The 25,350-nt window shown below is 40.6% G+C and overlaps 3 protein-coding genes across 4 annotated transcripts in view; all 3 read left to right on the top strand.

Annotated features, from left to right (window-relative positions):
• Positions 1-12: 12 nt before the first annotated feature.
• Positions 13-9,650, top strand: LOC118413702 (SERTA domain-containing protein 2-like). Of its 2 annotated transcripts, none has more exons than XM_035817241.1 (2): positions 13-257; positions 5,114-9,650. In XM_035817241.1, the coding sequence occupies exon 2, from the start codon at positions 5,120-5,122 to the stop codon at positions 5,927-5,929; it is 810 nt and encodes a 269-aa protein (XP_035673134.1). In that variant the 5' UTR covers positions 13-257; positions 5,114-5,119; the 3' UTR covers positions 5,930-9,650. The 2 variants fall into 2 exon arrangements, with proteins under 2 accessions (XP_035673134.1, XP_035673126.1); XM_035817233.1 differs by lacking the exon at positions 13-257 and adding an exon at positions 4,271-4,415.
• A 3,133-nt stretch (positions 9,651-12,783) lies between these two features.
• Positions 12,784-22,537, top strand: LOC118426024 (patched domain-containing protein 3-like). The gene is made up of 15 exons (XM_035835242.1): positions 12,784-12,903; positions 13,512-13,755; positions 14,037-14,107; positions 14,546-14,665; positions 15,204-15,213; positions 17,119-17,225; positions 17,597-17,711; positions 17,908-18,031; positions 18,565-18,737; positions 19,238-19,354; positions 19,961-20,095; positions 20,441-20,581; positions 20,894-20,933; positions 21,629-21,784; positions 22,165-22,537. Exons 1-15 carry the CDS (start codon positions 12,803-12,805, stop codon positions 22,311-22,313), a joined length of 1,803 nt encoding a protein of 600 aa, XP_035691135.1. The 5' UTR covers positions 12,784-12,802; the 3' UTR covers positions 22,314-22,537.
• Positions 22,538-22,618: 81 nt separating this feature from the next.
• LOC118426035 (protein dispatched homolog 1-like) overlaps positions 22,619-25,350 on the top strand; it is a 3,918-nt gene continuing 1,186 nt past the window's right edge. The window contains exons 1-5 of the mRNA XM_035835247.1: positions 22,619-22,793; positions 23,120-23,272; positions 23,832-23,957; positions 24,537-24,681; positions 25,169-25,215. Coding sequence (XP_035691140.1) covers positions 22,752-22,793; positions 23,120-23,272; positions 23,832-23,957; positions 24,537-24,681; positions 25,169-25,215 — 513 coding nt within the window. The 5' untranslated portion in view covers positions 22,619-22,751. The remainder of the gene's footprint in view (positions 22,794-23,119; positions 23,273-23,831; positions 23,958-24,536; positions 24,682-25,168; positions 25,216-25,350) is intronic.

Raw genomic sequence — 25,350 nt, forward strand, 5'->3', positions numbered from 1 at the left:
TGAGAGCCTAACCTCTGCTTGGAGACTACCATTTTCACTTTTCAAAGCGGGCGGGTGCCGCTGGCCAATGGCGAGGCGCGTACCATGAGCTTGTGCCCGTGCAGCTCAGCCGGGCCTCACGTGAGACCCGTCCGTCAAGGAAAGTCCCTCCTGTCGCCTCGGGCCAGCCAGAACACAAGCGGAAGCCGCCGAAACAGCATACAACGATCCATGGTGCCGATGTACGGGCAACTTCTCACCGAAACTACACTCAAGTAGTGAGTATTGCTTCAATGTGTTTGTACGATGTGTAGTTTGAAGTGTTGGCGTGCGATTTGGGCTAGTTTTAGCGTTAGTTTGCTCGGTTTGGCGTTATTTTGTCGGGCTCGGTGTCTGCCATTCAAACTGCACTGGCGCCCGTGTTGAGTCACATCGTCTGTCCCACTATTTCCTGCTCAACTTTCTCAGAAATCGGAACGTTCTGGACACTTTCCAGTGGTGGGATGTTTGCGTTGACTCTCGTGTGGTACAATCTTGTTTACTACGATGGAAGGATTCGCTAGAATTGGGGAATTTGTTGGTTTATGAGCAGATTTCGGGTTGGGTTGGGAATGACATTGGAATTTTCGATACTTGCCTGGAGCTCTTGTGTTGGGATGGTTGCAGAGCTATTGTGCAATTTGTAGGATTTTCCCCTCCCGATTTCCCATTCATAATGTCGCGGGGATCGAAACTGCACGAGAAGGTAGAAGTTACACATGTTGTGAAGTGAGGGCGAAGCCTTGGGGCACGTAAACAGGTTCAGCTCAGCTGTTTTCGGCTAGCCGGTGAACTGTTTTTTCCCCAACGCGCGGCAGTTCTTTTGGCCTTGACACGGGAAGGTTGTCACGTACAGTGCGACGGGTATTTTCCACCACTGCACCGCTTTCTAGACACGACTTCCGTCGCTGTACCCACGTCCTCGTAGCGTCCCATAGCTATACACTGGTTTTTAAAACTGCCTGACCCAATTTTACTGATCACTCTCATCACCTGCTTTAAATGCCGGGAGCCAGTTGCACAGACAACACTCAGGGCGTTCCCGGCCGCGAACGGGATAATTTATTCCGCTTGGACAGGGAGCGATGCTTCTTCATAAACATGCCCGCCCTTTACACATGCCTTTATCTGATTTTGTTGCTACTGTTGCAGCAAATTTGACACGATTTTCCCCGGCCGTGCTTCCACGCGGGAAATTCATGTTGATGTTTTCCTGGGGTGCTGGTTGATTTACTTTTCCCCCCAAGCCTCTCCAGAGGGTTGCGCGGTAAACAACTCCGCCCTACCACACTCTGCCTCCCGTTGTACAACCCTGCTATCTGCAAGTGAATTGTATCTAAACGGTTTATTATCCGCGAAGTAATTGCTCTTTAGTTCATTTTCATTGAGGTAGTTAGAAGAATTATTATCTGTAGGATACTAGGAAGATGGTCTGGGATAAGAAAGTAATCCGAGCCTGGTTTGTAAATGTTGTGTGAAATCTGTGCAGATGGTTGGGGTTAGGAGGACCCAGTGTCTGTTTATTGAGGCCACGGCTCAGGCCTCTCAAGCTGGCTTCACGTCCAATTAGAAAGTCTGCGGCACTCCGAAGCAAAAGGAATGAATACTATGGAATACCTGCTCCCATTTGATTCGGTGAGCATGTGTGGCTTCTTGTGGCTCCATTTGTCAATATGCAATAGTCATGATAACTGTCTTTTGTAATGCGCTGTACACCAACAGTGTGGTTTAGTAGTCCATATTTGCTCATTGATAATGTGAACAGGGCTGTAAAAATCACATATTGTTTTGTTTCAATTCTCACCAAGTTGGATTTTTTTTAAATTACAAGAATGAAGGTAGATCCCGAATCATCACTTATCAATTTGAAGCCCTAGTATTCCCATGACAGTGTGAATCACTGATAGAAATTTGAATATTCATATCCGTGAACTTTCCCACAAACCACGACTGCTGGCCTCCAAACTACTAGTATGCACGCAGGGTTGCAACCTTCCACTACAGAAAGTTTCCATGTCAGGTTTTTAAAGGCAAATTGCTGACGTTCGAAATTGAACTGTGATAGCTTAATACCATCTTTGGAGGTTACTACGGTATATGCTCACCGTATATAGATTAATTCAGTGTTTAGACAAAACCCAAAATGCGAGCAAGTCCCGTTGGATGGTGCCACTACTAGAATTTAGAAACAGGTCTGATATGCAAACAGAATCTAGCAGTGCAGTGTTCCATTTTCTTTTGAAATGTTGTCAGGAAAATACTACTAGTAAGTGTTGTGCACAAAGTCACATGTATATGCTTTCATTGACATTTGGTGAAGTTCAGTTGGTCTAAAAGTCGATTTTACTGAGAAAAATTTCTTGTTTACTTGTGGTGTACATGAATACACATGTCCCTAATACTAGTTGTGGTAGTTGCATAAGCTCAGTGTGATAAAACTGCCCACTATGTGGGACATGTTCAAGCCACTGTATACTTTCTTATCACGTTTTGGATATGAGAGTGCTGACTCTTGAAGTTATAGTATGTTAACTAAAAATATATCTAAGATGGTAGGTTGAAGTCTGTGTAAGATAACATGAAAACTAGTGAATGAATTAAGATTTTTTTAGTATTCCTTTGTGATGATGCTCTGTTTATGGAAGTTGCATTTTTTTGTTAAGAAATTAAAAATGTTTAATGTTTTGTCCATTTTGTTGAGTTGTAGTCAGTCTGAAAATTACTAGTAGCACTAGCAGGCAATCAGAATTATCTGCTATCTTTTCCTTTAGATATGTCTCACTTGTGTGAAGAATTAGCACTCAGTACGAGTCAATAACCTGTTCTAAGTGTAGTATCATAATTGACAGAAGCAGGTCATTCTATCCGCAAGCTGGATTTCTTTTTCTGTTATGAAACATGCTCGCTCAGCTGATTCTTTTATGTAATTACTATTGAAACATGTTGATATGAATACTCAGTTTTTGTATGAATTAGGAAATTTAAAAAATTACAGACCCTATTTGGCACAGCCATGTCTGTAGCATGCCTGAACCTGTACCTGCCTTTATTTCTTTCCTAGCTATGCCAGGTCCCTTTCACCTGCCAGGTCCAAAGTCCAGTACCTGATGTAATCTCATGCCAAGAAACCTGCTTAGGTTGCACATCTCCTGGCTTTCCCCTATTGCACAAAGGCACTGAAATAGTGCACGCTATAACATGTCAAAGGTCAGCAGTGGGCTTCCCTTCCTGACAAACAACACAGGAAAAACAAGAGTGTTTTTGTTGCTGACACATCGCTGTTATTGTTGTAGGCTGCTTTGTAGGGAAAGGTCACCCACCTCCAGCACATGGAAAGTCAGAAACAGAATCAATTTTTACGGAGACAATTACTTTACACCTCTGAAGTCTTGTAAAACCATAATGAGCAGAGATTACCAACAAATAGATGCTGTTTTCTGCAGCTTTGTGTTTTGCCAGTGGCCACAGTAGGATGTTGATTCCTGCCTCTAGCTAGTTACTGCTGTTCTACCACTGTTAAGTACTTGACCATCAATTGCAGTCAGTGTTAAGTAGGGTGCCATGAGGGTAAACAACCTGGTTTGTATGCAGAGAGGGAAGGTTAAAATTTTTCCTGGTTAGCCAGGATTCTTGGGATTCCAAGCTGGCTGTACCGCACGTTAAGGACAGCAGTCAAGTCTTTTGTCCTCATTGCATGTTAGCAATGGACCTGCCATGAATGTTCGATGTAAAGTTCTATCCAATTAGTTCAAATTGCTTCCATATATTTTGAGATCTATATCAGTAATTGTGCCCGGCTTGCAGATTTGCTAACTGGCCTTTTTATCCAAGTTGGCTTTATCATAAATTGTTCTATGATGAGCTAGTGGTTCTATGTTGCAATGTATATCTCAGGTGGCATCAGTATATGTGTGTGTGCAAGGATTTGGTACTGCTGTTCTCAACCTGTGGCACTTTGCCAGCTCCTGGTTTTTGCAACATATGGCTTCCCCCAGAAATATACCTTTCAAAAGCAAGCATGGTTTGACAAAATGTTGAATGTTCTGTGGTATTTGCTTTGATAATTATATAGGGGCAGCCCAAACAGGAATGGGTAAAAAAAATGCAGGGTCAACGGAAGGAAGGCCTGTAATTTTCTTGTTTTTGGTGTTTGCAACCTTCTGATGATTTCACCACAGTGACATCACCCACCCACTGCCCATAAAAGGGCAGGCAGAGATGCCACCCTTGGATTGTGTGAGACAGGTTTTCCTCCCCCTGATGATGTCATACAATCTGCCTGGATCAGGAATGAACTGACTAGTAGAGCTGTCTGGGTGTTGGCATTTTACTGTCACTGTTCGTAACTAAAGAAGGGTTTGAGCGGGACTTGCTTTGTACTCCTGCCAGCAGATTTGGTATGGCTTTTTCCTAGCATATTTATCGTGTTTTATTCATGTGTCCCTTGTTAGATGAAGTAGAACATCCAGAAATAACAGGGTTATTAATTAAGACATTTGTGCAGATTTTGTGGCATCAACGGTACATCATTGCTAAAAATTGTGCATTATTGCTTGGCCGTGTCAGTCTGGTTGTTGCTCCATTTTTCTGTGAAATGGAAATTGCTTGAACTTGGCTTAGATTTCTCCATGATGGGGAAGTTTTCCTGGTCTTTTTTTTTTACGGAGTCAGTGGTCTGATAAGGTACATATGTATTGGTATTTTCAAAGCATAAAACAAAATGCTGATATGCACTTTTGTACAATATCTAAGCCAACTTTGATATTTTTTTGCCAATTCAATAGTACTTGCAGTAGTTTGCTTTTCTGTATTCCATCTTCTAGCACCAATATGGAAAGATACAAAGCTTTTTTGTTGCAGTGGTTTAAGTATTTGCTAAGTCCTTATGTTCTCCTTTGGGATGATAGAACTGTGAAATGCCATGAATTTTAATATCCATATGGTTTAAAAATCTGTATGGTTAATGAAGCCCTATATTGAAATTCATCACTGCATGTATTCACCTATGATGTCCTTTATTTTCTGTATGATTTAGGGAAATAATTTTATCTTTCCTTCAATGTTGTCTTTCCCTAACAATGCTTTACTTTTCCAGGTCTGCATGTTAGGCAGTGAACGAAGAGGAACAAAGCGAAAGCTAACCACAATGGCAGACGACCCAGACGACCTGGCTGACCGCAAGACCTCGGGTCTTCCCTATGCAGCGGAGCGGCAGTCCTGCTTCCGAATATCCCTGGTCAAGTTGCAGGCAGCTCAGCGGCTGATCGAGCCCAGTCTGAGAAGATCGGTTCTCATCTGCAACACCCTCAAACACATAGAGGACGAACTGAGAGCGGAGGGAAACCTTGGCCTACTCCACAGTGCGTACGCCTTTGCAACCGGCAACACACCGGCCTGTGCGCCACCCACGCCGATCAGGCAACCGGAGCCAATGCCACTGACTCTTAATGAATCTGCAGCTGAAGACATTGCGTCTTATATAGAGGATCTGAACAATGACACTGTGCAGAAGGAGGAGAGAAGGAAGACAAACAAGCTCGAGTGTGCCACAGTAAACCAAAGTACAGGGTCACCGGAGGAGACGGCCAAGGACCACTCCCCCAGCTGTATGACCCTGACCAACGCACAGCTCCGGATACAGTCCAGCTCCCTCGGCGCAAACACTGTGCAGTCCGACTCCATCAACCTGGACGAAATCTTCTCAGACCTTGACAATTCGCTGTACGACCTTGACTTCCTCACGCCATACACCGCAAACATCAAACTCACGCCTCTGAGCGAGGACGACGTGTCCAACTCCTTCAGCAGCGCCAGCTTCGCAACACACCAAGTAACAACCAACCAAACCTGTCGACAGACCGAAGAGTGGAACGAACTGGACCATATAATGGAGGTGCTCGTCGGCATGTAGCATATCTTTCCACCGTACCCAGAGAGCAAATTTTGATACCAGAGAGTTCTATATTTTGGATGGTACAGAGTATTTATAAGTGCCTGACAAGATGCCAGAAGCTATTGTTGTGGGAAGGAACAGGTGCAGGGTTGCCACTGAAGGACTATAGGTTAGAGGTCACCCCTGCATCTGTACCCTCCCCTTTGGAATGACAAATGTAAGTTATTACTCTATTTATTGGGAAGAGTGAGTATGAAACTGCAATGGAAAGTAGAGTGCAAGTGTATTTGCCAGTGAGAAGTATTTTATATATATATGTATATATATATATATATGAGGCTATTTCTATCAAGTCTACTGTATGAAAGGATGGTTGCAGATATGATGTGTGTGTTGCTCCCAAGGCTGTGAGTGGGACAACAGAAAACCTAGGCTCTGAGAACCCCAGACTGTGGATCAGTCAAGTCCCTTCTCCAGGATCTAGTCAAACTTGTCCCCTTATCACGGATCACATAAAAACAAGAAGCAAACGTGTCTTAAAGTTATACAGGGAAGAACACCCTTGGACTGCCTTTTTCAGAAGCCTTTGATAGGAACGGATGAGCATGTATGATAAGGGGACTTGGCCATTTAACTTGTAAACATGCAAAATCAGTTGCTTTGATCATGTTGCAACAATTTTCAGTATATGTCAGTCAGTAAGTATATCTTTGGGCCTGTTGGGCCTGCTCGGTCACCAAATTATGTCTCAACTACAACTTAAGTGACTCACACAAAATGTTGTTGGAACTATTTTCATCTCTGCTCAACTTCCACTTTAACATATGTGATCAATTTTGGCAGCTGAAATGAATGTCCATGGCGGACAAATTCCTTAGACTACTACTCCTCATGTATATGTCAGTAGATACGTAGATAGATATTGTGAAAAGCATAAAGTAGCCATGCTAAGATAGGTAAAGGACAGAAGAGGGCACCCATACCCTCTCCTGGTGCCAAAGGTGTGTCCTATGACGTTCATGGAAAGTCCATGTTCTGAGGAGAAAAGAGGTCTGAAGAAAACTAATTGTTTCTTATCACCAAAGGCAATGTCATCTGATTTTCCCGGTCCTGCAGCCGGAGGACTAAATCACAGAAAACATTTTCTCCACTTTCCAAATACATCTTAGATCAGACTACCTTCAGAGTGAGTCAAGATTTGGCTTTATGTCAAGAAGGGGAACAAAAGGCGTTTCTATTTTTGTACTTGAACTCTGTTAAGACTGCTTAGAGACTGGAACATTCCTGGAGTTAGACATGAAAACGTGACACCTTAGTATGGAAACACAGTTTAGCATTGAGAATGCTAGTATAGTGTAAAAAGAGACATGTTGCAGTACAGTGGAAAGATGACAAGCTATTTATTGATGAAATGTACTTCTCTAAATCCAAAGAGAAAATAGTCCAGCTTTGTTAGACACTATACTTTATACCATAAATTTTCATTATAAGTCTTGGTTCATGTGGGCATGGAGAGTTAGGGGCAGTGAAAATTTGGAGAAGCTTAAGCCAAAGAACACAAAAACTCATACTAGCTTTGGGAAATTTTGCACAGTAAAATTCACTGAGAAGCCCTCTTGGTGTTAAAAATTTTACTTCTGAAAAACTGTCAAAGAGAGGATTTTCAGGCGATGGCTATGAAAGTGACCTTCAAACTGTTTACAAGAGCACTGAAATTAGAATATGTGAACTTTTCTACGTTCCTCTGTGATGAATCATGGTGTGATGTAATCTGTAATGATTTCCTCTCTGTGCCAAGACTTGGCTCTCCTGCCTGCACGGACAGGAAAACAACCCAGTGATGATCCCTCCTATCAGCTGATTGTATCTGCAGATATCCCTCAGGCCTGTCTACCCAGGCTTTGGATGGGTGCATCTTAAGATGGGGAGAGCTTGACAAAAAATTCTGCAATAAGGTTGACTGTTTTTTCTGACAAAACAGTCATCAGTCTTACCTCCCAGTCAGGATGTCAAATTAGTGAACTTCCGTGTAAGTGGAGGTTTCGTCTGCACATACTTTGTGCTCTTCTCTTGGAGCATACATGACAAGATGTCAGAAATTGAAGGAGGCCATGAGGGTTCTTTACGATGAAATTGTTGTACATAGTTAAATAGAATAGGAACAAACTATTTATCATTGTTACTGATGGTCTGTCCAATTTTTTTAGTATCACATTATCAATTTGTGAAGAGATTATCATATATCTGAATGTGTAAATGCCTTGAGACAATATGCACAGTTTTGTTTTTAAATCTGTCGATAACTTGTATGTATACAAAAGTCCCTGAATTTCCTGAAATGTAATCTGTCCTTTGCACTTTTTTTATAATTTTGTACATTCTAAATTTAAGTAAGATTATTTATACATTTGTAAATATGAACCTGACATGTTACAGACTGTCTGAAACTGTGCTGTAAGCTGTTGCTATCATCTATGTCAGGCAGTTCCAATTTCCTTGCTTGGTTCTTAAGTCTTGTGAATAGCATCTCAGTACAAAAGGAGGTACAAAAATGTACTTAAGACTCATTGTAAAACACACAGTTCCAAATATTCCTTCAAACATTTGCCAACCTCTGTGCAGTTAGCATTTTCAGGCAATGAAATGAATGTTAAGTCATTGAATGTCTTTGCTTGCTGGACAAAATTGACATCTATGCAGTGCATAGAAGTGGAGACTTTGCAAGTTTTGTACAACACATGAGAAAAAGTGGATGTAAGATACAAAAGTTGTAGTATGCACTGCAAGCCCCAGTAGCACATAGTGTGGTCACCCCTTAGCCTAGGTACCACCCCAGTTGGCATGTGCTGGCTCTAAAAGTGATAGCACAATCCAAGTGCTGTGATTATGGGTGAGCCTAACCAGGATGATACCTAGGCTAGCATGTTCTTACATTCCTGAACCAAAGAAGCAGAAATGTATGGAATACCTGCAATAAGCTCTCTGGTGTTGCAGGACTATTACATGTGTACTACTACTTGTTTCTTGGTACTGCATTTGGAGTTGGGCCCAGCAAAATGAAAAGAAAGTGACTTGATATGGACCTTGGTCATGGCACTCCAATCTCCAAACTGTCACATAAGGTTAAATTGTGAAAAGGATGTTCCATCGTGATTGTTGTCACATGGCTATGTTGCACAGAGAATGTATTTCTCAGTAGTTGGGATTGATTATGAAAAAAGGATCATGAAATATTTGGAAACTGGACAGGAAAAGTATGTTGTGTTATCCATAGGCAATATTGGCCATGGGTTGCAATAACTGCACAACTTTTTGTAACTTTCTTCCAATATTCTGTTAAATGCTTGCAAAGAGAAGACATGTATGTTTGGTTGGAAGAAGCGATCATTAACTTGAATGCAATGTACCAAGTACATATATGTTATAATTGTATAATGTGGTTGTTATTTCAACAGATGTGTTTTGCTAAAGCAACCTGTAATTTTATAAACAAGAGCATTTCAGTTTCTTACATCCAGGAAATTCCAAACATGAAACCGTTCTCAGCTTGATGCTCAGATAGTTGAAAAAAGTACTGGACATTCAGTGATGGGGAAAGAAAGCTGTAGAATCTTGTCAGCATCCTTCCAACAGGCCAGTACTGTAACAGGGTCAGTCTATGCACATCCCAAATGTGTTTGTGTTGCAGCTATGAATATATCTCTTCTTTTCTGAATAAATTTCATCCTAAGGCCATAGACATGCGTTTGGTGTTTTTTAGGCGTTTGGTTTTTGATTGGGAAATATATTTAATGCTACAGTGGTGAAATGTTATGGTAAATGTTTTGAAATATGCGAAAAACGATGAACAAAGAACGAACACGGAGATTAGAATTTGTAGGGTGTAATTAGCAATGTTAACAATAACATGCTGTATAAAATTGACATGAAATAGGTTAAGTGCATGCAATAATTGGCTGTTTATTTCTGGACAAGGCTTTGGAGTGGCTCATTATACAAGATAGAGAATTCCAAGGCCTGAGCACAGTCGTTCAAGTCTCACATAGAACCGCCCACACGTTTGGGATCGCGCCACCTGTGCAAATCCTCACCCCACCGTTGCCATAGCGACGTCCATGGATCTTCCCACCGCAGGCGACCAACTCAAACACTGTCAGGCTGCCAGTGTTCACGTGGCACTGCGCGCTGGTGCCTGGTCTCTGCTGCTGACAGGTGCAGGGAGCTGACAGCTGAGGACGGCCCGGGGTTCATACGGAGGTGGAGGAATACATGTGTAGTACTAGTAGCGTCTTGAGGAGCCATGGTGGAATGTGAGGCGAAATGTGAGCCCGTGACATTGACCTACAGAGCCATAGAGCCGGAGATAAATCCTCTACCCATTTGGAGTATATCTAGCATTTCGGCCAAAATGTTTTGATATTAAAAGATACACCAGATGATTATAATTATTATTATAAAAAATAATCGTGTGTTTGACGGTGCTTTTGTAATTGGCTATTCCACTTTGAATGACCGAGAGGGCGTTCACAAAATTGCTTAGTTTAAACAGCGATATCTGGATGGATCATGAATCTGTAATGATATGGAGTGCATACAGGAGGGCTAGAGTAAAACCTTTTGCTACATTGTCCAAGTGAGGAAAGTAGCTACGTAGGAATCTGTAAAGCGTTAAGCAGCTTCCCGGACTTTTCAATTTCAATGTGTTAAGCAAACATAGAAATAACGTCTGGTTCATTGAAAAACGGGTATGCCCTGTTGGAGGCATTTCAAAACCCCAGACATACGGTGCCTGTCTACAAGACCTTCACTTCGTCGACGTCCAACAAGTCTTTCATTGATATGCAAGTCACGTTGCATTTGTAGAGCAAAATCAAAAGAATGAGGAGGCTGCGCATGCCAAGGACAAACTGCAGGTAGCGTTACTGCAATTACTGCAAAAGTAGGGTGAACAGAGAATATAACTTTCACCTGCCCCTTTCGTTGAAATCCTTTGGCTTTGTCACCCATACCTCACTCTCATCTTTAGGGATACTGCACCCAACTTCGTAAGCTGAAGGCAGTTTGATTTGGTTTTCATATACGTTACCTTTATCGTACTTGCCACCATGCCTTTATATGTGCTTTTGCAGCAGTACCATGAAGTCATCTAGCGTAATCAATCAAAACTGCAGCTTTGTAGTAAGAACTCTTCTCCTTTCAAATAGACGTGCTAAAGATGCACACCACTCAAAAACACGGAAAATTCGGAGCAGTGAGTGAGTGAGTGAATGAACGAATAGATGAGCGAGCAATGGAGTGAGTAAATTTGGGTGAAATATAACACTTTATTCCCTTTAAAAGTTTAATAACCGCTACTTGATGGTGGCAAGTGCTGCATGAGTGTCCTTATGCAGAATTGAGGATATCTTAAGATAGTTAAGGACCAGGACAAAATAAAAAATTCCGTGGATGAAAGATATTGAGGATATAAAAAAGTAGCTCTCATGCCGTTTTCAGGGTTTTGCAGTATGTCTCCCCGGTAATAGAACCTGACCCACACAGCAAATAGAAGGCACCTTGAGAAAAGGCGCTCTCTAGCGGTCCCCTCCATGCAACATGTCTGTGTAACGAAACAACGTATTCCAAAAAGCAGTTACTGCAACTGGATATGATTTTGGAAACGGTCAGACATTTCAGATAGCATCCAGTACTGTCTGTTTATCATATTATTTTAGTTTAAAAAAGTTTTTCCAGTCGAAAACCGTCTTGACTACTTTTACACGTGAAAAAAAAACTGGTCTAAATTTGTGTCTACTGGAGAAAAAATGTAATAACAGCCCTCTATCACATTAATTCACTAGTATATAGACTAGTATTGAAATTACAGTTCGAAAACAAGTTATCACAATTTTTCAAATATCACGTTTTCTGTCTTAAAATACTATTCAGGGCCAAATAAATGTGATGAACAATCAAGTCTAAATAATATGTCAGACAATGTCAAATTATATTTTATTCTCAGAGGTTCCGCATTGTTACCGTCTGTGTACAACTTTAAACGATGCAACTCACGCAAACTTACATTGAGGATACTAAGCGCTTCTAGCTCTACATGACTGTATCAGTCAAGTAGATATAGAAGTCCTAACTCTACTTTTGTTAATTCTCTTTTTCATATGTACTCAATGAGGCTAATTGATATTACTTTATGTCTTGGGGTGGTGGGAAATCACGCACAGTTATGTTGACCTAAGTTACATTAATTCATTTGTATTTTGTTATGTGGCGCTGTTAAAATAAGTTGTTAAAACTTGAGTGCAGCGCCACATTGTCCTTGTTATGTGTTTTTTAATAAAGAAAAAATAATAATAATCAAGTCTTAGCATCCACTATCTTTCGTCAGTGACACAGAAGAAAGCTGGTTGAAAATCAACATTTTACTTTGCATATCAATTAATAGGTAGGATATACATCTGTATAACATGATATTCAACCAGCTGCCATCAGTGTCACGGACGAAAGACGTCGGACCGTTTCCAAAATCATATCCAGTTGCTTGAGTAACTGTTTTGGGCGTATATCAGGATGTCAAATCTTCCGATCGACGATACAACCTATTCCCACGGAGATTTAGGCCGAGTTTGTTACAACCGTCCCACTAAAGACTCGTTGCCGACACATAAAAGCCTACAATACATACAGTACCACCCTGTGATGAAGAAGCTAAGCCATGTGGTAGGCGGGAACGATAGCAACGTAATCCCATTCTACTCATATTACAGCATTTCACCAAGAGCGTTTAACCCTAAACCGAATATCAAAACTAACTGCGCCTCAGAAACATTTGTGATTCCGTACCTTTGATAGAGTTGGCTTGTCCTTAACACCTTAATTTTTAAACCCGAATTCATCATGGATGAGGAGGAGGTCACTGGTGAATGTTCCGACGCCCAGGCGTGTCTGTCTTCATGCAATTCCTTCATAGAGGAGGCGATGGAGAGTTTCTTTTACAGGTATTTGTTTTGACATTTGTTGACTTGTGAGGTCTACCGTTCTAACAGTAGCGCAATATTTCCCCAGGCTGTTGAAGGAAACCTTTTCACGGCTCCGGGTGAGTTTTGGGTCCGGTCGTGACATGACAAAGTGAGCACAAACTCAAGAAATAAACAGCAGAATGCATATGGTCTATCCAAACCGATGACCATATATTAGAGGTCTACGTAGCACTAGTCTCATGCCGCTTACAGTACCTTATGTCTCCATATAAACAATGCACAAATGCGAAATATGTAATATATGAAACTGACAAAAGACTTCTAAATAAACAATTTTGCCTCCACACAGAAACTCTATCACAGTCCAATCAAGTTGACTCTCCGAGTGATTCGAAACAATATAATTTTCTCCTTTTTCCGGCCAACATAATGTCAATATCTTCTGGTAGTTATCGACACTAGAAAGACTAGTTTACAAGACCCACTACTCCACAGGAGCAAGGACGTTACATCAACGTTGATGTAACGTCCTTGACAGGAGCTTGAGTTACGGTTTTGCCATCCAATATCAGCTTGAAGATTTCATAATGCCACACAGCAAGGTAACGTTTCATGTATGATTCTAGGTTAGGTTCTTTTGTCGGAAGCCGACCATGGACGACGATCATCATCGTCGGAATTCTGGGAGCAGCTTGTGGGATAGGCATGGCACAATTAGAGGTGGACTCAGACCAGACAATGTTTGTGCCGCTGGGTTCTGCTGTCCTGAAGAACAAGGAGTGGGTGAAAAAAGCCTTTCCGAGCAACTTCGTGTTCGAAAATGTCTTGGTTGAGGCAGAGAATGTTCTCGCACCCGAAGTACTACAGTCAGTAAGTCTACCCTGCAGTCTTTGTTGGTAACTGGGGCTTTGAAATGTCAGATTTCTGTTTTTAGGGCATGGATGTAATGTTCCTCTTAAAAGTACAAACTTAAGACAAGCACCGAGCGGGATATGCAAAAATGTATTGACAGGAACAGGAAGATCTTGTCAATAACATCCACAAACATTTATTGCTAGTAACATCCTGTCAATAGCCTCAATAATAATAATTTAATACATTAACTACTTTCAAATTGATAACTTATTCAGGTTTTCGTCTTTGCTTTGTAGATGCTGAAATTGGACCACAGGATCAGGAATATCTCAACTGGCTCTACGGACTGGGAATCCCTCTGTTATATGTAAGTAAGTCATCTGACACCCAGGTCAACTTGGCCAAGGTTTATAATAGGATAGGATCAGCCCAGGTGTTGGTCCAAGTTGACCATGGGAATGTGCCAAGTTGATCTTATCAGTCATAGGCTAAGTTGGTAAAGAGCCAAAACACCTGAAATCCTGGCTTTCTCTTACATGTACTTGCAGTCTAAAGGAAAGCAGTAGCCAACTTAGTCAGCATCGTAACATGAAAATAACAGTAATATCAACAGAGGAAACTAATGATTGTAAAGGTTACATAATGGTCTAATTAACAGCAAAAACAAACAAACTGAATCAACATTACAGCATGATGTATACAAGGCTGGCTTACCAGTCTAAGTTAAATTACTAGTAAGCGAATCTTCCAGTCTTTGAAATAATGACTGTGTTATATTGTTGTTGTTGATGATGGTTCTGTCCAGATTGGATGAGTCCTGTTACACCATCAGTTTGTTGGAGCTGTGGTCCTTCAACACTTCTCTCATCCAGGCTCTAACACAGACTGATATTCTGGACATGATCAATACCGAAAATTTAACCAGGTATGAACTGATGTGTTTTTATCATATAACTTTTTTTTTTAAACCTGAATCTGCGCAATAACCTTGATACATTATTTTTGGAACAGAGCATGTATGAATATCAAGTTGACAGATGATGCTTTATTTTGAAAAAATCGCAATTTCACACCACCATCCATTGTTTTGATAACCCTAAATACTGTTTCTAGATACAATGGATATAACGTTAGGTTACCCAGTGGATAAAGGTGAACTAGCATTAATGTCTTTGTGCGAATTTCAAATATCTTATCAGCTGTAAAAGTTGTGTCTGATATCTCTTTTATCTTTTTTTGGCAAGAAGTTTATATATGTTTTTGATAGCACTTGTATGTTTGTATGTGATTAAACAGCATGACTTTACATAACTAATGAGGACATTTGTGACATGTCATTTGGCCAGAGGAGATAAAGAATTCTCCCAAATTATACTGATGATTCAATGTGCATATCCATAATGAGCCAAGGCTGCAAGAACACATGATGATGATAGAGTTTTTATACTTGTCATATTTGAAAGTTATGAGGAGGTAAGCATTTTGGATCAAGTATTATGCAAATTAGGTGATCTTCATAGTTACTGATATTATTGTTTGGTTGCTCATTGAACTCATTCTCCTTCGCAGAGGGACCACAGTCGTGTCAAAACGACTTGTAATGCCGTTGGGGACCGGGCGTTAGGAGGATGATTGAACTATTACATGTTTTTATTTTCTCCACACAATATTCAGTGCTTATGACTAGTCTATTATCTCCAATGGATGGTATTCAGCACCAGGGACAGGTCTATCTATCTATCTGTGTTGATGGTGTTCAGTGCCAAGGACATGTATTTACCTTTGCCAGAATGGCTAAGGTTATGTTTTGGGCTTGTGAGTCTGTGTGTGTGTGTGTCTGTGTGTTAACCTGGGTGGTGTACTGAGGGATGAGGAAGGAAGAATCACACAAGCAGGGGCTGCCACCATGATGTATGCTGCACAGACTGGCGATGGGGAGGACGGAGAGGATGAGGTAACAATTTTGTGACTCAGTTTTTTGCATTTTGCGACTTGCAGTCGCAAAATGCTTACTGGCCAGTGTAGTCGACGTTGTGATGAACGGACCTGTTCAATCCATGCCAAACATTTCTATACCTGTTAAAACAGGCATATTTTCAACATGGTCGCTCTAGCGCAGTGGTAAAATTTACGCATTCTAAACCATTCTAAACCAATGCACCCGGTTCGAATCCGGGAAGGTGGACTTTTTTCAATTTTTTCTTTTCTTTTTTACATCCATTAAAATACTAATTTTTACATCCATTTGGCCACACCAATTTATTTCTTTGGTTAACGGATTCGCCGCTTCGTTTTTTTGCCGAATAGAAATAAAAATTAAAAAAAAAAAAAACTTAAAAATGCCCCGCAACAGTGCTGACTCAAAAACAGGCAATGTGTAGTGAAATTTGCTGCAGTTCACGCAAATTTTAACAGGTGGCGTCTAGCATGTGAAAAATCTGAAAGAAAGGAACGATAGTTTTGTTCATTTTGCCCCCAACAGACTGATTCTAAGCCGTGTGTTGACACTCAAACAGCATGTCAGATACATGGAGCAGTATCCAAGCTCGTGATGTTGTGATGTTGTGATGTTGAGATGAACGGACCTGTTCAATCCATGCCAAACATTTCTATACCTGTTAAAACAGACCTTTACTCAACATGTTCGCACTAGCGCAGTGGTAAAGTATACGCATTTTAAACCAATACACCCGGTTCGAATTCGGGGAGGTGGATTTTTTTCAATTTTTTTTCTTTTTTACATCCATTAAAATACTAATTTTTACATCCATTTGGCCACACCAATTTATTTCTTTGGTTAACGGATTCGCCGCTTCGTTTTTTTGCCGAATAGAAATAAAAATTAAAAAAAAAAAACTTAAAAATGCCCCGCAACAGAGCTCACTCAAAAACAGGCAATGTGTAGTAAAATTTGCTGCAGTTCACGCAAATTTTAACAGGTGGCGTCTAGATCTGCTGCAGTTCAGGCACATATGTGAATCTCTCCATGCGCCAATATCAGGTTTAGTTACTCTGTTCTATTTATATGACATTCTAATAACTAGAAAAAAACGTTCACACACGCAAACATTCGCAAAATGCCAGCTTTTTTAAAAGCACTTGTTTTTATTCACATTTCTTTAAAGAGGATGAGACGGAAAGCAGACCCTGCTTATCGAGGTCTTCTCCTCATGTACATAAACAAAATAAGGACACACATACATGACTACAAAACGCTAAATAACAAAGTCAAGAGATAATGATAATGACATGAAATAAAACAATAAGAAATCAAATAACAAAGTGACTAAGTTGATTTCTAAGGTAGACATTTTGTCCTGAATCATTTGCTAAATACATTGTCATAGTAATATTACTACTACTGTTATGTTGTCGCAGTTGACGGAAGTTCGAAAGGAATGGGAGATCAAGTTTGTTGACGTCGTCAATGAAGAGAGCAGGAACATTGGGAGCAACATAACCTACTTCCCAACTACTTCTTCCAGGTTTTACAGATTTTGTATTTTGATTCATACAAAAGAGTGGTAACATTACTTTAGTAAACTTAACATGCTTGTGATTACACATGTCTCAATGAGGCCGATCCTATTCTAATCTCCAAGGATTTGAATGGGTTAGTTGTTTTGTTGGTCTTTTGCAGCCTTTTCTGCAATTCTCCTTTAGTGGTGCACCATCTAGAAGGATGTGATGCTGCTAAATGTTGCAAAAATAAGGTACTGTGGTAAAACGATGGATGGATGGAAGGATGGATGGATGGGGAGAGGGAGGGATGAATGGAGAGTGAAAGAGAGGGATGGAGGAATTGATTGATGGATTAATTCCTACCACTGACTTTATGTTCTCCAACTGCCATTAGCTATTCTGAAGACAATAACATCGCGGGGGATGTGCCACTTTTGATGGCTGGCTGTGTCCTCATTTTAGTCTACGTGGTGTGCCAGCTTGGTCAATTCAACCGCCTTCAGCACAAGGTACATCCTATTAAATTGATTAAATTGAATTAATTAACAGGTATTGAACTGATTAACTGATAGTCAACAGTTCAAGGGAATAATGTAAACTTGGTGATTCTTTTTGTGTGTGTGTTGTTCGGCATTATGGCACATTGCATTTTCTGTACACTTGTTCATATCTACTGGCAAAATTACCTTCTTGTTCCACTGTCAGGTTTACCTATCAATGATCGGAGTGATTTGCATTGGGCTTGCAGTTGTTGGAGGGATTGGTATCTGCCTATTACTTGGTTTGCGTTATAACGTCATGCACTCTATGCTTCCCTTCCTAGTCATGGGTGAGTATGATGATTCATTTTTTGGCACTCATATGTGCGTTTTCTCTGAGCCTTCTAGTTTGTTTCTCATCTAAAAGCTGCTAGCCAATTATATAATGTTATGCATAGTCTTTACCTCTGCACCAGTAAGTCATGAGTTCAAATCCCAGCTGTCGCCTATCCTACATGCACAATGCTGGAAACATGCACGGTACTGGAAACATGCACAATGCTGGAAACATGCACGGTACAGGAAACATGCACGGTACTGGAAACATGCACGGCAGTGGAAACATGCACGGTACTGGAAACATGCACACTACAAGAAACAGTTACAATCCTTAGGAAAGGACATAAAGCCAAGGTCCACCGTTAGTTATAATGAGTTGTCATATTAAAGAGCTATGGGAATTTCCCTGGTACAATGAACCTGTACTGTACAAATCATCTGTCCTCTCACCCATTCACTGAATTAATTTGAGCTGAACTCATTCGAGATCACTTAGAAACTCACCTTCCTTCAGAGATTGAAGGTGCGCTCCTCCCATCCACAGGTATTGGAGTAGATGACATGTTTGTGATCGTGACAACCTGGAACAACCTGTCCCCTGAACAAAAGACCCTGGACGTAAGACAGCAGGCTGCCCTGACTCTCCGCCATGCCGGGATGTCCATCACTGTAACATCTCTCACAGACATCGCATCATTTGGAATCGGAGCTACAACTGTATGTGACTGATACAGATTTATAAAGAAAAATTCATATAAAAAATTTTCATTGGTCCATTTTGCTCCGTAGAGATGGTGTTCAGTACAAAGGACAGGTCTGTTTATCTTTGTAGATAGTGTTCAGTTCATCTGTGATACCTGTACCGATTCAGATGTTCTGAATCATTTCAATAGAGATATTTAGAACTTTTGCATACAACCTGTTCTTTTCTGTCAATGGTGTTCAGTACCAAGGACAGTCTGCTCTTTTCTGTGGATGGTGTTCAGTACCAGGGACAGCTCTGTTCATTGGCAATTGTCAATGTTCCATTGGAAGGTGTGAAAATGGCCAGATGGCAGCGCCCGTCAGATACCAACAATTGTAAAGTGAAGATTTTCAATATTTCAAAGTGGTTGCAGGGAAAAGCGAAGCATCAATGCTGGAGACAAATCAGTTTGCTTACAGCAATGCCTTATTGAAGTCATAACAAGGACATGTGACTTACCTCTTTGCTATAGATAATACCTGGCCTCCAGTCCTTCTGTGTCTTTGTGACTGTCAGCATCTTCTTCGTGTTCATCTATTCGTGCACCATCTTCATGGCTGCTCTGGTGCTGGACCTCAGACGTGCGGAGGTACGATCAACTATAGTCAAAGCTGATACAAGAAGATAAGGCAGGATAGATATTTGACATAAGTTCACCTTTATCCATGGGGTAACTTATATCCTTTGTTCTTAAAAACAAGGCATTTTGAGGTATTAAGTCAGCAGATAGTGGTTTCAAACAGTAGTATTTGAAACTATCGCCCGTTGATTTGATATCCTCAAATATGCTGATTTTTAAAAACAACGGATATAGGTTACCCCGCGGATAAAGGTGAACTAGCGTTACTTATAGTCTTCAATTGATGCGTACATTTCTACTTTGATAACCAACTTTGTAGGATTTAGATTGTTGGGGGTCTATTTTTCTCTGTATTCCCTGCACTCTGTAATCTATGACGTGGCTTAACAGTGGAACAGTAGGAAGGTTTGTTACTTTGTTATCAGACAGTTCCACAGTCACACTCATAACAACCTCATTCAGTCTGTAATACTACAGGTATACCTAATTAACAATGTCGTTATTGATCTTAAATGTATGTAAGTTATATATGTAACTCTGCCAGAGTCATTTTGTATTTGCTACGGATCTGAGAGCCTGAAATGAATTAATAAAAAATTGTTATCTCTTGTGCAGGACCGTCGTGATGCCTGCTGTTGTTGTTTGAGGCTTGGCACCGAGTATGAGCCATCTGCCTGCTCTGAACAGAACTTTCTGCAGCTTTTCTTTCAAAACATGTATTCACCTGTACTGATGAAGACCCCAGTGAAGGTAACAGAAAAAAAAAACTGCCTGAACTTTGTTTAAGAAGTGTAGGAAATGTTGGTCAATCATATTGAAGTTTGAGTATGATTCTTGTGATAACCTCCACAGTTATACATGTATTTGGTCATGAGTAATAGCTAAGGCAATGTTCAGTGGTCAAAAGCTGGAGCTATAATACTGGTAACGTTAATGTCTTCACATGAATCAGGTGTTAAGGAGTCTTGGAAGGATTACATTAACTTACTTTGTGACTTGAACGAATTAACCACCACCACCACCTGATCAGAACAGAAAAATGCACATAAAAAGAAGATAGATACACAAACTTTAAGATGTTTTCTTTTTGGTCAGATTTTGGTGGCTGTGTCCACTGTGTGCTTTGTCACAGTCAGCATAGTGGGGACAATCAACCTGGAGCAGGAGTTTGATTACGTCAAGCAGATGACTGCCTACGATTCTGGAATAGCAAAATACAGCAGGAAAGTTGAAGAGGTTAGTAATCAATAACATGAACATTGATTTGAACATAGGTTATATAGATACAGATACAGAATATAACCAGCTGCTGCCGTGATGTGTGCCTGCGAAGCTGGTGTGTTAAGCCAAAGGGCAATTATACCAGCTATATAGATACATGCTTTGGCTAGGAATATTTTGCTTCACTGACTAAAGACAGCAGATGCTGTCTGAAATGTCTGACCATTTCCAAATTCTATCCAGTTGCATGAGTAACTAACTGTTGCCTTGCATTACCTGGATGCCTAACCTTTATCGACTCATTACCCTAGTCTTCTGTTCATACAGTATTATCCAGGTGATGGTCAGTCCATCGACTTCTACATAGGTGAGTTTCTAATTTGTATTTGTATTTCAGATATTCTAGATCAGTTGAACATTTGGAAAAATTTGCTACCATCCTGTTCTTTTCTGTGAGTGGTTGTTCAGTACCAAAGCCAGGTCTGTGCATCTGTGTAGGTGGTGTTCAGTACCAAGGACAGGTCTGTTCATCTGTGTTGATGTTGTCCAGCATGGTTATGGTATGCCATAGGTATGGTTATATTTATCATACACAAGGTATGGTTATACATGTATTTATCCATGGTGTTCAGCACCAGCAACTGGTATGTCCATCCAAGGACGTTATATCTGTGTAGGTGGTGTTCAGTACCAAGGACAGGTCTGTTCATCTGTGTGGATGTTGTTCAGCATCAGAGCAGGTATTGTGATACTTATTCATGGTGTTCAGCACCACCAACTGGTATGTCCATTGTGAAGGCGGTGTTCTGCACCAGGGACAGTCCTGTCCATTTGTGTAGATAGTGTTCAGCACCAGGGACAGGTCTGTCCATCTGTGTAGATGGTGTTCACCACCAGGTACACGTCTCTCCATCTGTGTAGATAGTATTCAGTACAAGTGACCCATCTGTTCATCTGTGTAGATGGTGCACAGCACTAGTGACAGGTCTACAGTACCAGGGACAGCCCAGTAATTAGACTGAATGCCTAGCAACGTTGATCTTCATTTTACTATCCTTGCAGGTGAAATTGATTACTACCATGAACGGCACAAGCTCAAAGACCTGTATGATATCCTTGACACCACTCCTTTCCTCAAAGAAGGAAGCATCACCAGTTGGTACCACGATTTTGGCATCTGGATAAATGACAACAAGAACCAAAGTTTGCTTGAGCCAGGTAACTACATTCTGCTTTGGACTTATTGGCAAAATGCTGTAGTAGTTTCAAGGACCTAGACATGTTTCTGTTTGACATTGGAGTTTATCCTTGGTTTCTGCAGTACAAACTCCTTGAAACCTTTGATGTTTGTGATGGTTTTATTTTCAGGTTATTTTACAGTGACCTTTCAAATTCAAAATCATCGCAAAGTTTTTGCCAGTGTGCCATAATCTTTTTTCCTCGTGCCATAAAATTAAATTCCTGCAAAGGCAGATGAATTTAAGTTACAGAAATTAAGACCCAATATATGCTTAAGGCAGCATGTGGATAAAGAACATCTACCTGGATAGAACCTCAAGATGATAACAGTGAAAGGTGGATACATTTCTCTCTGCCAGATGGCTATCCTGAGGACCCATTTGACTTCTACCTGTGGCTGATAGAATACCTTGCTACCGATGGAAAACACCATTTCATGAATATCAGTTTTCGTCCAGAGCTTCAACCATTCCTTGATGCAATGAAGGAGAGTGCTGAGGGTAACTAAAACAGCTTCCATCACTCTCGGTGCTACTCCATTATTGGCTAACGTGTTGGAGCACCTCACAACCAGACCCATTGGCTGAGAAATGATTCAAAAACAGGTAATACTCACATCCAATTATGGATTCTTCTCTGATGACTTTATGCATAGCCGTATGACAGAAAGCCACACGACCTGATCAAGCAGTCAGAGACAAATTGAAAATCATGTCACTTTTTTAGGTCCTGTAAACACAACATAGTAGCTGATAGAAGACTGCTATTGTGATTGGAAATAATGCTTTTCATTGCTAGTCTTTAAGCACTGTTGTGTAAGATTACCAAACATCTGCATCTCTGATTTCCAAACAAAACGTCTGAACTAGAAAATAAGGAAGACGCTGAAGAGACAGCTACAGAGACCCCAGAGGAGGTTGAGGACCTCTTGGCTTTATGGAAATTTATGCAAGCACTCCTTCCAGAGGGTGCCGTCACCCCGCTGCAGGCAAGTACAACACTGAACCACCAATCATGTCATCGATATCTTTCAAATGCTTTAATTGTAGTGAAGGTGTTAATGATTGTTGTGTAACAAGCAAAGTTGTCAAGTATAATTTTCCACAAAAAAATACTTTTAGACTGTCTATTTCCAGTCTTTGTCAAGAAATGAGCAATCCGCTGCTTCTGTGATGTCACATTATGCAGATGTCACCAGTGGCTCAACAAGCAGTGGATCATAAGTTGCAGAATTCTTGGTTGCCAGTTGATAAGTCTTGACATCTCTGTTCTAGAAATACATAGTGTAGAGCATATTCTTCCCGTTGCTGTTAGGGTACCAGGATCAAAACCAAGTGTCAGAAGATGGAGACCTCACAGGAGGAGATTGTGGCCATGAATAATCTGTACCAGATTGCTGATGACATGGAGTTCTCCAGTACAGCCTTCCCATACAGCGGTATCTTCAATGCATGGGAAACTAACGAGGCAAGTTTTTACTTTCAATAGGTCTTGGAAAAAATGTTGTGCTCTTGGTGGCAGCATTGTAAAAATTAGGGTCGGTGGATAGAATTTTCTCTTATTTCTATTTTTATAGATTTCAGCCAATTTGATAAAACAATTTCAGTTTGTCAATGTAAAAATGAAATATAACAGGACGCTAGTATTTTAAACATTATTGTAATGATACAGATATACACACTACAGACAAGCACATCAATAAACTAAACTTAAGGGTATAATGTTTAGTATACATGATTACTGTCAACTGTTCAAAGCCATTGTTAAAAAAACTGAAAACTGTTCACAGATTATTAAGTACAAGAAGTCTTTTTTAATCAACCAAGTTGGCAGATTATTGCTAGATTCAGTTAGGTGACCAAAAGCAAAACATTTATTTTGGTGGGCCTGACAAGACTAGCCTGGCGCTTCTCCCCCATTCAAGCATTTAGCCCTATCATCATTCAAAATGAAGTCAAAATAGTTAAACATTTCAGGTAGGGAATTTTCCCAAACACTTATTCATCCCATGTGTGCCCTTGCTCAGGTCATCCAAGAGGAGCTGTTCCGTAACATAGGATTGGCTCTAGCCGTGGTGCTGATGATTGGGCTGCTGCTATTGGCCAATCTCGCCACCTGCTTCTGGGTCTTCATTTGTGTTACCTTCACCTTGGTGAGTACATGGACAGGGAACCGAGTTTCAGTACTGTAAACAGGCAACTGTGTTTCAGTACCGTAGACAGGGAACTACGGTTCAGTAACCACATATCTAACATAAGTAATAAGGCAAATCAGATTGCTGGACTCATATGAAGAATATTTGCATACATAGATAAGGTCTGTCCTTAACTAGAGTATGGGGCTCCAATTTGGTCACCTTATACATGGAAACTGGCCCAGGAACTAGAAAGGGTATAGAAGAGTGTGACTAAGAGAGTTCCATGCCAAAGTGGTTAACCCCATGAAGAGAGACTGAAGGCTCTGAAACTACCAACACTGGTCTACTTCACCGTGAACTTAAAACCACCGCAAACCTTTTTCCATTACAGTATGAGACTGCAGTCTATGGTGCTACAGTGAACTTAAAACCACTGCAAACGCTACTGCAAAAGTAATTCCCTGCAAACTTAAATGCATTTACAGTTACTGTATTTCTTTAGATAATTCTGTGAAGAGAATTTAAACCATTTTAACAATGTCAGTGAGTGATCTGTCTTGGTCTCATGTAGCACTTTCTGCCTTCCCTGGTTAGATAGATGTGATGGGAATGATGTACTTCTGGGGTCTGGAGATCAACATAATTTCTGCCATTCTGGTGATTGTGGCCCTTGGACTGAGTGTGGACTATGCTGCACATCTGGGAGTGATGTTTCTGACTCTGCCTGGTACCAAACAAGGTATAAATGTTACTGTAACTCTTTTTTTAACAAGTTTGCTCAGTGCAAGGCCATTGACTGACCACTTCTAGGCACTGAACTAAGCTCACTGTGACAGCATCTCTTCTCCCAATGTCAGAAACATTGAGCTTCAGCAAGCTTGACCAACTGGCCCTTGCTTGTGGTTGAATCTTGTCAGCGTTTAGTTTTGTGGTTAACCCTCAAGACCACAAATACGCATTTTCATTACATTACTACTGTAGCAGATAATTGTTCCAAGTGCATCTTTATATCAAATCCCAGCACAAGTTACAGTATCAGTTTCAAGTTGTCATTGCAACACACAGGGTGTCATCTCCAATTAGTTACTTCTACATTTATAACACTGGATATAACTTCCAACCAAACATTTTTACAACCTACGACTCCTTGGTCCAAGGACATCAGTTTTCTGCATTTCTTATATTTTTCACCAATAGATAATATTAGATATCTTGTTACTTTCCAGAACGTGCCTCCAAAAGTTTGGGTGCCATTGGCCCTGCAGTGTTCAATGCACACTGCTTGCTGTTATTGTCATTTCAGGCTCTACATCTTATGTCTTCAATACTTTCTTCAAGGTAAAGTTTTTAAAATTCTACAAGAACAAGCATCTAACGTTAAACCCCTGAAGATCTTTCGTGAAAAGTC

The sequence above is a fragment of the Branchiostoma floridae genome, chromosome 1 (assembly GCF_000003815.2).
Source record: "Branchiostoma floridae strain S238N-H82 chromosome 1, Bfl_VNyyK, whole genome shotgun sequence".
Classification (NCBI taxonomy): domain Eukaryota; kingdom Metazoa; phylum Chordata; class Leptocardii; order Amphioxiformes; family Branchiostomatidae; genus Branchiostoma; species Branchiostoma floridae.